The sequence below is a fragment of the Natator depressus genome, chromosome 15 (genome assembly GCF_965152275.1).
Source record: "Natator depressus isolate rNatDep1 chromosome 15, rNatDep2.hap1, whole genome shotgun sequence".
In the NCBI taxonomy this organism is placed as follows: Eukaryota; Metazoa; Chordata; order Testudines; family Cheloniidae; genus Natator; species Natator depressus.
In genome coordinates, this window is record NC_134248.1 from 25,801,473 (window position 1) to 25,814,350 (window position 12,878).

Here is a 12,878-nt window from a genome sequence, read left to right on the forward strand (position 1 = left end):
AGGTGTATACAAGAGAGAAGAGATGTTTACAGATGAGATCAGAAATAAGATGGAAAGTTGACAAGTTAGTATGACACAGGAAGTTTGGTCCAGAAGGTTAGAAATTGCAAGGTGAAGTCTCCTGCACTAACACTTACCAGATTTGGTGTAGGGGAAAGAGATGAGGCCAGTGCTAGGAGAGTGGAAGGGGTGAAGAGGAGAGTACAGAGAGACAAGTTGTAAGTAGGAAACACCTTTTACATTTCCTGATTGTAATACTGGGGGAAACAAGCTCAGGGACCGTACAAGCTCAGCGGCTACATTTGATTCATTCCCACAGCTCAGACATCAGCAAGTTACGAAACAAATACGTTGCAAACAAGAACATGAAGTGGCTTTCTGAGCTTCCCAATTCCAATGTGCAGCATCCACACAAGTGGGTTTTTAAAAAGGAAGAGGGTTTTCCTGAATAGGTGAACAAAATGGAGCTACAAAGGTAACTGAGGTCATAATCGGAAGGCACTGGCATTTCCTCATTATCATCATGTATGTAATAATACACTACATTTATTTCTGAGTCCTGCTATGATAGGTCACCAGTACTATCTACTGGATGGAATATCAGATCTGTTTGCAGGTGTGATCATGTCACCCCCTAGTGGATGCAATGTTAGACAAGCTCATGCATGTTTGAATTTTTTGCCCTGTAAATACTGCTATGCACGCTGCAAAAGACATCCCTTAAGTATGTCTGTAATCAATTTTCCCCCTTAGAGCCTACAGAGGACATAAGCCCTGATATTACTGCACAAGCATGAATCTTTCATGGGTTATTGCTGGTTGTGAGATATTATCTGCCCCTCAGTAATAATCTCATAAAAGCAAAGTACACCAAAAAAACTTAGCAAAGTTCATTCCATCTTTGATGCTAAAATAGCATGAGACTAAAATTAGAACAAAGGGATTAAGGACTGAAAAATCAAAAGCAGGGGAAATAGCACATTTTTGGTTGAAAAATGAAAACAAAACCACCTACTATTACCTGAGACTGAAATTAGATTTGTTTGTGTGAAAGACTGCAGGGGTCCAGGGACTGGTAATGGATGAAACTCTTTTCCCTGTAGGTCATCCATTCCAACCTGGCCCCTGTTGGTAGTGGTACAATTTGATAGCTATTTGATGAGATTCAGTCTAATTTCTAATGGACAGAAATTGAAAAAGCACCACCAGGCGTTGGTAGTCTCAGAAAAGGGATGAAGATCTGAATGAAAATGGAACTTGATCTACCCTCTAATTCCTCTGGAGACAGTTCCTATAGCTCAGAGCTGAGGCAAATTGTCAGGGTACAGCAGGGAAATCCTACACTGCCACTACTTGTGCCATTCTTTTCTGTAGGCAAAGGACTTCAGACTCCAGGGCTATAAACCCAGCACCTTTCACCAGCAACAAAGAGAAGAGGTTGGAATTAAAAAGTACAAACAGTTTGTTCACCTTTTGTAGCCCCAATTATCAAGCAACAACAAGAGAAAAGCCCACTCAGGTTGAGTGTTCCTAAAGTTGATCTTTATTATTTCAGTTCTTGGGGATTAATGAACACTTGCTTTTTCCCCAACACTCCCTCCTTTATAGAGTCCACAGTCAATACAGGGATGGCATTTTAGTCAGGAGGTTCAGAGCTAACCTCTTCTAGTTCACAATTACAGATCATTCTATTGCTCCTACCATACACTCGATTATTTAGCTGTTATCACCTCAGGTAAACCTGGAAGGTAAAATTAACAACAAAGGCCTTTCTGAATGGTTAAAAAAAGATAGAATCTCATTATCTTCTGAAGTTCTATAAAACAGGCATTATTAAACATTCCAAGCTTGTTACTAGATTGTGGGGGCTTGCAAATTCCTACTGTATCTTTAATGAGCCATCTGAGAATAATAAAAAAGGGCATTTAATTTATAAAGCTAAGGAGTAGACTACAGACTCCAAGCCAGAGCACTGATGCATCTGTTTCCTTTAGCAACTGAACAAATGTTTGCTATATTGTAATGAAAATATACTGTTCTTTTCCTATAGTTCTGCAGAACTTTGGGTAGAAAATCTCTCATAAATATGTCTCAAAAATAAAGGCCAAAAGGGCTAACTGCCTAGTGAGATAATCAACCAATGGGAATTACACCAGGATGTCCCACCTTCCTGATATCTCTTATCCCAAGAGAGAGGAGTGGTTAGGTCATGATAGTGCCCCATAGCCCAAAATACCTGCAATGACTCTTCCTTATGTTTGACAAGTAAAAAAAAAAAAAACTTTGTCCCCAATAACATCACAGGTAGTTTAGAAACTGTAAGCCTTACATCATTTAAACTAAAAAGAAAAGGAGTACTTGTGGCACCTTAGAGACTAACCAATTTATTGGAGCATGAGCTTTCGTGAGCTACAGCTCACTTCATCGGATGCATCCGATGAAGAGAGCTGTAGCTCACGAAAGCTCATGCTCAGATAAATTGGTTAGTCTCTAAGGTGCCACAAGTACTCCTTTTCTTTTTGCGAATACAGACTAACACGGCTGTTACTCTGAAACCTATCATTTAAACTCTGCCTTCAGCAAATTGAACAGTTAACCACTAATATATTGGTTTCAGAGTAGCAGCCGTGTTAGTCTGTATTCGCAAAAAGAAAAGGAGTACTTGTGGCACCTTAGAGACTAACCAATTTATTTGAGCATAAGCTTTCGTGAGCTACAGCTCACTTCATCGGATGTATATTGTCCTTCAAGACCATCCAGAAGATCTCAAAGCCCCTTACAAATATTAATTGAACCTCAGAGCCCCCCCCTCAGCTGGAGAAATAAAGGCACAAAAGAAGCTACGTAACTTGCCTAAGATCTCCAGCGAGTCCATGGACAATCTGGGAACAGAACCCAGGCCCCTAGACCACCAACCACCATCCATTATGAACAAGAAGCTGCTAAGAATTTAGAACTGAACATAACACTGATGGTTATAAAAATAGCTGGGCCAAAACCAGAACCATCTATCAGTAACCCTTTCCTTTGCAACCCTTGCATTTTTGAGGTTTACACATTGCCACAGAGTGGTTGGCCCTTGTCAGCCGCACTTGTGACACAGACAACTATCCTCCTCAGATAGGGAAAATGAAGGTCATGTGACCAATGGATCGTGTGGCCCAATTAGGTCTCTGGGGTAAATAAAGAGGAGGCCTGGGGAGAGACCCTAGGCAGAAAGGCCTAAGAGTGGGATGAGAGGGTTGCAGAGAGTTAGATGGCTCCTGCAGAGGACCCTGAAATAGCAGGGGGAAAGAGATTCCACTTAAGTATGGCTGTGAGTGGTCTACCAAGGCAGGGAAGACTCCAGACAGAAAGGCCTGGGAGTGGCTTGATGAAGGGCAAATACACCTCTACCCCGATATAACAGGTTCGCATACAACACGGTAAAGCTCTGACACACTGCCCTGAGCAGCATGTTAAGGATGCCAGGCCGGGCCCGAGGGGTTGGATAAGGGGCAGAGGGTCTTGGGGGTGGTCAGGGACTCCCCCCGAGGGCCTGGGAGGCAGGAGCTGGGGGGGGCACTTCTGGGGGCCCCGCAGTCCCAGAGTGGCCGAGGGTGGGGGCGGGAGCAGCCCGCTCCGCGTCCCTCACCCCAGCCCCAGCCGTGTCACTCAGGGGAGGGGGCTTGGGGGAAGGGATCCCCCCCCGCACTCACCGGCAGTGGCGGAAGCGGAGCAGCCCGGCCGCAGCCCGCTCCACTCCGCCAGCTCCCAGCCACAGTGCTCTGCTTCCCACCGCAGGTGAATGCAGGACCCTTCCCCAACCTCCCTGCATTCACCAGCAGCGGGAAGCGGAGCAATGCGGCCCCAGCCCACTTCACTCCGCCACCTCCCAGCCGCAGCGCTCCGCTTCCCGCCGCCAGTTGGGAGGTGGCAGAGTGCAGCAGGCTGGGGCCACATTGCTCTGCTTCCCGCCGCTGCTGGTGAGTGCCTTTCAGGTGGCGAGGTGTGTGGATAAGGGTCAGGGCAGTCAGGGGACAGGGAGCAGGGGGGTTGGGTAGCGGGTGGGGTCCTGGGGGTGATTAGGGACGGGGCTCTGGAGGGGGCGGTCAGAGAACAAGGAACGGGAGGGGGGGCCAAAGCAAGTTCGATATAACGCGGTCTCACCTATAACGTGATGAGATTTTTTATCTCCCGAGGACCATGTTATATCGGGGTAGAGGTGTAGATAAACCTTAAAATACATGGTTTGGACTTTGAGGACTTTATTTTGGAACTGTTTGTGATATTAAACCAGCCCAAGTAAGGGTGATACAGGTTACAAGAAAGCTTTTGTGAAATTGAGGAGCCCTGAGCAAAGGGAAACTGAGGCAGGGATGCTGCAGGGTTACCCCATGCCACGAGGGGGCACTTTGGAGGTAGTCACCCCATTACAGATATAATGAGATCTAGATCTGAGTCACCCCTGGTTTCAGTTTTGGAGTATAAAATCCCAACCAGCAAAGTCTTGGAAAATCAAAATCTGCAGCATGGCTATGCATCCATAGAGCAACTCAATTAAAAGCATTTTAACAGTCATACTTTTAATGTGCAATTACTGCTGCCCTTGGTATAAACACTATCCATTAAAGTTCTCACATACAGCCTGGCTTAGCCAACAGAGCCATGATCTAGGGTCCATGTTCTAATAATAAATAGAATCCCATCCACATCAGACATCACTGTTGTCGTACTTAATGTACCCTGAACCTTTGTGAATCACACCCAAGGCCCCTGCATATATCCTCAGTGCAGGGGGGATGGACTACCTGACCTCTTGAGGTCTCCTCCAGCTCTACATTTCTATGATTCTATCTTCCCATTCCATCCATTTTCTCACCCAATAAGAGCCTCATCAGAGGGAACGTCATAACTGCTGTGTTTGATTGAAAACAAGAATGCTCTGGAGCAACACAGAACACTGCACATACTTTGTAAGAGTCTCACTTCTATCCAAAAATTCCAGCGATTATAATAATATTCTACAGTCACATAGGGTCTTTCCTTCTAAAAGATCCCAAAGCGTTTTACAAACTATACATAAAGGAAATCACTATTTCCCACCAACAGAATGTTGTCAGTTCTGGGATGAGATGTGCTTGTTGTTTAACACCATACAGCAACACTAAACAAGTTAAGAAAGGAAGTGAAGAAGAATGTCATATCCAGTTAAAAGCATATTATCCAGTTTGGATTTTTGACAGGACTTCAAAGCTGACAACCCTATTATTGTAAAAATTCCATGGGATCTTTAATGGCAATATGAATATACGGTCAAATTTTGGGATTTTATGTCTCACACAAAAAATGGCACCTCCAGTAGCACAATAACCTCCTAATACTATGCTGGGCTATGAATTCAGGAGGAGAGTTTTGTTTAGCGAGTCAGCAACAAAATTTCCTGTTCTTTCCTTGGTGGTCTCCCATCCAACTAATGGCCCAGCTCATCACTCCTTTGCTATAAGAACTGATAAAATGAGAACCCAAGATGGTTTGGCTACTAAAGAACTCGCTCTCTCTCAAAGCTCTCTCACTAAATTTCCAGATCACAGACTGCAGCTTGTTCATTTGTTCTGTGTATTCAAATTAAAACTACGAACATGGAAAGCTTACCATCTGAAAGAGCATACGCAAATTCTCTTTAGGCTGAGCCCTTGAATTGTACTAGATTCTCCCTGCAATTAGAGACAAAACAGCGAGTGTCAAATTCAGAGCCAAATCCTGTCTACAGTGCTCACGGGTGACCCTGACTGAAGTCCGTGAAAGCCCTATCCAAAGGGCGAAAAGAAAATCTACGCATTTTGCTTTTGCTATTTCATCCACATTCCGGTAACCAGTAATACCAAGTAATGCATCCGACAAAATGGGTATTTACCCACGAAAGCTTATGCTCCAATACACCTGTTAGTCTATAAGGTGACACAGGACTCTTTGCCACTTTTACAGATCCAGACTAACACGGCTACCCCTCTGATACTAAGTAATTCAAAGGCTGTTTTCAGTCCACCTCTGCAGAGGCCATAGCCCCAACACTTCTAGTAGCTTCATCCCCTTTAATTTTCACAACTCTGACAGAAGCCAGTGAGAAAATATCATGAGCCAGATTTTCATAAGGGGCTTCCACCCGTACCTGTGCAACTCTGTGCATGCAAACACTAATACATACATATTTGATGCACTACGTCTGCGCAGGCACAAGGAGATGCGCAAATGGAGGTCACTTTTTGAAAATGTGACCCCAGAAAAATGAAGGCCTTGCAAATAATCTAGGAAGAAGAGTGAACCAACACAATCCAAGCTTCTATATCATTACTATGACTGCAGGAATATATGAGGGAAGGTGTAGTATTATCATGCCTTTGGCATGGTCAAATCACCTACAATTTAAGTGACAGACACAGAAAAGATGGGACATGCTTGGACATCCAGAGGAGGAAGTGGACTAGAAATTGGATGAGTTTTTCGTTTTATTTATTATGTTAACATAACTCACTTTTTGTGAGTAACTTCGAGATAGTGAGTTTTTAAAAGTACGTTGAGTACGGAGAGTAGTGAAGGGTGGTGGCTTGGAGACCAAGAATGGGGATGGCATTCCACGTATAAGGGGTGACTGAGGAAAAAAAGCATGGAGAGAAGGAGAAAGGGTGAAGAAGATGAATGGGGCTCCAAAGCTGGATTTGTAGGTGGAGAGGAAGGGTAGCAGGAGACAAGGTGAGAAACAAGACACTGGATGAAGGCCAATGGGGAGGGGAGGTGGTTTCAGGGCACTAAAGGGAAGGACAAAAAGTTTAAATTTGAGGTAGTGGTCAAAGGGGAGTCACTGAAGAGACTGAAAGGTGGGGTAACATCATCTGATTACTACTACTTTTTTTGAGTGGGGGAGAGTATTTCAAATGGACTGTAGGGAAGTAATCCATATATAAGAGAGGCCAGAGAAGAAGAAGTGGCTAAAGTAGTCTCTTGATTCACAGAGCTCTCTGATAATGCTGTTCAACCACTGGCCCAGTGCATCAGTGTCCTAGGGGCAAGCTATAATCTTTTGTCCATGACCATCACTGTAATGGACTCCAAACATCCACTGCCCACACACTGCCCTTGCATGTTGCCTTAGTACACAGGCATGCAACAGAGAAGGAATCTAGAGCACAAATACTGCTAGACAAGCTCTTGATCTGATTGTGACAGAGAGAATTTTTTTCTATTTCATGGCTATGATGCAGGCTGAGAGGCATCATCATCATCATCTTAAGGCTTTTCCTCCCCCATGTAATCTTTGTCAAGTTTAGAGCAGCAAAAATGTTCAGTGTGGTGAGCAGCCTTGTGATTGCCTCCAAATGGAAACAGAATGAACTCTCTCTTGTTATGAAGAATTTCCCATTACTTTAAAGATAAGATCAATCAGATAGGTATCAGTTTGTGGACTCAATATCAATGCAAGAACCACCAAACATGCCCTCTACCTGGCTAAATTTCATCCAATCTAGCTGATGGAGGTTCAGGGTGTGCTGGCCCCTTAGCCACATGCAAGACAGAACACTGTCCCTTATAGCTACTAAAAGCCAATTTGGGGTGACACTAGGACCATTATTAATGGAAATTACTACTGCCTTCTTCCATTAGGGCAAGTTGCCTACCATTCTAAAGCAAGTGGTGGCTAGGCCTCTACAGAAGAAACCATCTCTTGATGGTGGCAGTCACACCAATCTTGAACCTTCCGTTTTGGGGCAAGGCTATTGACAAACCAACTCCAGCTTCACCTAGATTTCTCTACTGTCCTGGAACCCTATCAATCTAGCTTTAGACCTGGGACCTCAGAGACTGCACTATTTCTTTGGTTATTATTATCTGTTAAATACTGACAGTGGACTGATTATCTCCATTTGATTAATAGAAAGAGGCCAGGTTCCTTACTAATTTTATTAGGTCTTACAGCTCTGGGTAAAAAAATAAAGCCCCACAGCAGCGAGTTTCAGAGCCTGGATCAACTGATTTGGGCTCATGGATCTCTGACTATGGAGCTAAAAACAGCAGTGCAGAGATTCCCGCTTGGGCTGGAGCCCAGGCTCTGAAACCAGTGAGGGGGATGGGTCTCAGGGCCCAGGCTCCAGTGCGAGCAGAAACATCTACACTATTTTAGCCCTGTAGCTCAAGCCCAAGTCAGGGTGGGGGTTTTTTTTTTTTGTAGTGTAGACATATGCTGATACTGTTGATCATGAAGTGTCACCAACTCACCAGTGGGAACTGGCAGAGGTGGACTGGGACCATTTTATAATGACTCCACCCATTTCTTTGGGAAGGTCCTAGATGGCTGTGAGAGGCACTGTTAATTCTCCTCAAGGACTTTCATGTACAGGGTCCCACAGGAGACAGTCCTGTTGTCCCCTCCCATTTCGGGTAGGTCTACACAGCAGCAGGGAGACGTAATTCTCAGCAGGAGCAGATGTACATGCTTTAGCTCTGCTACAGCTAGAGGCTGAAATGAACATTGTGGTTGTGGCAGCACAGGCAGCAGCTTGGCTAGCGAACCAAGTACAATCCCACACGACCCTTGAGGACGTAGTCACGTGACTAGCTCATGCCACCCTCTGTGCTGCTGCAGCCAAACTACTTTTTTAGGTGCTAACTCGAGCAGAGCTACCGTATGTACACCTACCTGGGTTGGGAATTACACCTCCCAGCTGCACTGCAGACATATCCTAAATGTGTATGTGAGTCTGCTAAGGGAAACTGAGACATGTCTTGGCTACACTGACACCAGCATGTTGATGATACTTAGCTCAGTTCCTCCTCATTATCATAGCCATGATCCTGCAGTCTTTCTGTGCTTTGCTGAGTTCGGGCCCTGGATGAAAGCCACACGATTTAAACCCAATCCAGAAAAGATTAAGATGGTAATGCTGGGCACAGAAAAATACCTTGAAACACTGATGAGGATTCTAACTACTCCCTCCAGTAAGGGTTACCACCATCCTTGTCCAAGTCATTTACAGTCTCAGGGTTTTATGTGATCCATTGCTGATTATCAGAGGCCAGAAGGGCCTTTTATCATCCAGGAATCTCTGATGCACACCTCACTATAGCCTTCCATGCCTTTGTCATCTTCAGACTGGGATACATAATGTGCTCTTAGAAGAGGAGTTCTCAAACTGGGGGTCAGGACCCCTCAGGGGGTCATGAGGTTATTACATGGGGGGTCATGAGCTGTCAGCCTCCACCCCAAACCCCGCTTTGCCTCCAGCATTGATAATGGTGTTAAATATATTAAAAAGTGTTTTTAATTTATTGGGGGGCGGTCGCACTCAGAGCTTCCTGTGTGAAAGGGGTCACCAGTACAAAAGTTTGAGAACCACCGTCTTAGAACTACCCTCAAAGAACACTTGGAAGATTCACCTAGTGCAAAATGTGTCCTCCTGCTTCTCAAGTGGAGCAGGCCAATACAAACACATAACACAGTGCGCTACTAGCTCTTGGCCTGTTTCCAGGTGCAATTCAGGTGTTTGTTATCATCTCTAAAGCCATAAGTGGCCTGGGACAGACTCTCCTCATATGCTCTATCACAGCTGCTGCATTCCACCTGTATACTCTACTTATTGTAAGGCTAAACTCCAAGAGTGGGAAGCATGGCATTCTTAGGGGAGGGCCCTTAGCTGTAGAATTTCCTCCATCCACAATCTGTCCAAGATTGGGAATTATTAGGAAACCGTGCAAGATGAATCGGTTTATTTTACATATTCTTAGTTTGTATTTGTAACCAGAGAGCACTTGTCTCATGAATAAATACAGGCTGGGTGGGTTTCATCTATACCAATTCTGAATTACACACGGTTGTTTAATAGGCACCAGGTATGACAACAGGAACACTATCTATAAATACATACATACATACTTAGTTCTTACGAAGTGCATTACAAACATTAACTAATTAATGCTCATAACCACATGATATGAAACGAAAGCAAAGAGGTTAGAGGATCTGACCAAAGCCACAGGAAACAGTCAGTGTCACAGCCAGGATAAGTGCACAAAAAGTTCCTGGTCTCCAGGGCTGTGCTCAATTGACTAGACCATCCCTGTGTCTTTTTTGATAGGGCCTTTCAGTATGTAATAGAAACCTAAAAATAGTCTCTTCCTCAACTAATCCATCCCCTCAGCATAAATGAAATAAGGAATTTGCGGATAAACTTTCCAACACAAACATTCTCACTGTAAAAACTTTGTGGAGTTCATGCTTGCTGCTCTGGGGTAATTATTCATAAGAGTTTTGGGACATCCTTTTATAAACAGCATGGAGCCTGAAATGGTTGAGGTATGAGAATTTCTGCACATTGGCCTTTCTCAGGAAATCAATAACTATATTAAATATATATATTTGGATTCCTCCCTCTTCAACCACCATATTACATTGTTCCTTATTTAAGCTCCCAGTAGGAGGACACAATTTGCTTCATTTCATCTGCTGAGTATCACTAAACTAACACACAAGAAGACTTATTAGTAGGAGGTTGTCCAGGAGGGAGTGAAGATAAGTCGTAAAGGCACTAACAGGATCAATGCAAACAGCATAGGCACATTAAAACATTCAATTCAAACAGTAATATCACATTCTGACCCACTTCAAAGGAAGACCTAATTCCTTTAATGGATTCATTACCCCACACCCACAGTCATTTTGCCTGTCACATTAGTCTACAATCCTTGCCAAATTGTTACCAAAGCAGCAAAGCCTTCACAGCTGACACAAACACAGCTCCCTCTTAACAAGAAAGATCCCCTGACTGTCTATTGAAGTCCCTGCACTGTTCATGTCTCCATGATTTAAACCTGATCCTGTTTCCAAAGCAACTTCCATTGCCATCAAGTAGGACAGCTGCCATTATTTACCTTGTGAGATCTGCTACAGGCAGGTAGCTTTGTTATGCCATTGTAAACAAACTCAGCCACACTACAGCCAAAGAGAAGAAAGCATGACATACTCTAATATGAGGAACACCACTGGCCTGATTCAGCCTTTGGCTAACCCAATTCCGCTGGCATAAGTCAGGGGTAAAGCTTCCCCATCAGCAGAAAAACACCCACCACCTCTGCTGTGCCAAGGGGCCCTGAGCCAGGCACTGAAGCCCCCAGATGGGCTGTGTGTTCAAGGAGGCAGTGTGGCCATGCAACTTGGAAGATGTGTAGATTCAGCACAACCTCCATTGACTGGACTCCTGAAGGGATTAAAGCTACTCTTCCCAGACACAACCCATGAAGGAGGGCAGTGGTGCAGATACTGCCTGCCCTTCCCGAGTGAGAGAATCCCAACTACAATGTGTCTCAAGGAATCACACCCCATCTCTGAGTTCTGGCTCAGAGACTGAGAGGCTGGTTGAGGATTATTAAACTGCAAGTGAAACCTGCCTGGAAAAGATCATAGACTGGATGCAGGAGATATTTAAGAGCACAGTTATATCTCACAACAAGAAGAAATATGTATTTTTCCAAACAGGCAGACAAAAATAATTAATTGTGACTTTTTTTTTTTTTTAACAGATATTTACAGTAAATTCAGTGCTGATGAGAATGCTGGATTGACAGTGCTGCACACCAAAGCCCTCTTTTTATCCATAGACCAGGTACAACACACTTCCTCACCAATGTGCTTCATGCATGTCCTTCTGGGACCATCTCTACGGGATTGAGTCATTCAATCCCTAGCCTTCCTGCTGAGATGGCCAACAGAAGAACCAAAAGGAGGCTTAGATGAGATGTTTTTATATTACGGATAGGAACTGTTAATAAACATAATGATTCTAATGATTCCGACAATAGTCACAGTTATTAACAGTTACCTGAAGGAATAAAAAACGTATAGCCTTGTTTCAACTCAATTCTTTGGCATAGTTCCACCCTGTCTCCCAGAAAGATATCACTTTGCTTTCCCGACAGAACCCATTCTTCATAAAGTTCTAGATTCTGCAGAGTAGGCGGAATCAGCCAGAAGATCTAAAAATAAAACAAAAGTTTAACTCTTACAAACAAGCAATGAAAATAAAGAGCTAGCATTTTCAGCAAAGTTAAAGGGTGCCAATGATGTGAATACACATAAGCACATGTATTTTCAACATAAAGTATAAATTTTCCATGTACTGTACACAGAGGTCCCTAGCAGATTATAGCAGTAACTGGTATACATGATGGAAGCAGCAAGATTACTCACAATTGTCATACTGCTTCTACAAAACATCATCTCTGTAAACTGGAGTCCACTAAGTGCTTAATATACCACACAACCTTGTAATAGAATATTACTTTCAGCTCAGTTAGATATGTACATGAACAATATCTGGAGCACAGAGATGTTCTATTTGCTGCACTTACTTCAATCCACATAGTACCTATCTCCACCGAAATCTCAGAAAAGACTAGTTATATCTAAACCAGTATACCTAGAAGAATGCGGATATAGCTATCTGTGCTATATTGGTCCTGCTTTGAGCAGGGGGTTGGACTAGATGACCTCCTGAGGTCCCTTCCAACCCTGAGAGTCTATGATTCTATGCTGCACATTCAAGTACTTCTGTTTTTGAATGAGTGGGTGTGCCTGTACATATGCATGCACATGCTTAAAGGATCCTGAAAACTAAGAAGAGGCTCAGAGATTCTGGCAACCTAAGGAGATGTGATCTGAACACATGGATGCAGCTGTGGTATATGGCCAGTTACATGCTACACGACACTTCCAGTACCCAGAAGCATAAAATAAGCTTTTTCATGTCAAACTTTTCTGATATTTTGGTGCCCTGGAGTATTCAATGTACTTGTTTCACAGACTGAAGGGCTGTCTCCCCTGTTTAGCAAAACTCCATGTTCATCAGCCA

General features: G+C 43.8%; 1 protein-coding gene across 5 annotated transcripts in view; it reads right to left on the reverse strand.

Annotated features, from left to right (window-relative positions):
• The window catches only part of KDM2B (lysine demethylase 2B), a 167,201-nt gene that overhangs the window by 87,978 nt on the left and 66,345 nt on the right, over positions 1-12,878 (reverse strand). For all 5 annotated transcript variants that reach the window (XM_074973158.1, XM_074973156.1, XM_074973159.1 and 2 more), the window contains one exon: positions 11,850-12,003. In XM_074973158.1, coding sequence (XP_074829259.1) covers positions 11,850-12,003 — 154 coding nt within the window. The remainder of the gene's footprint in view (positions 1-11,849; positions 12,004-12,878) is intronic.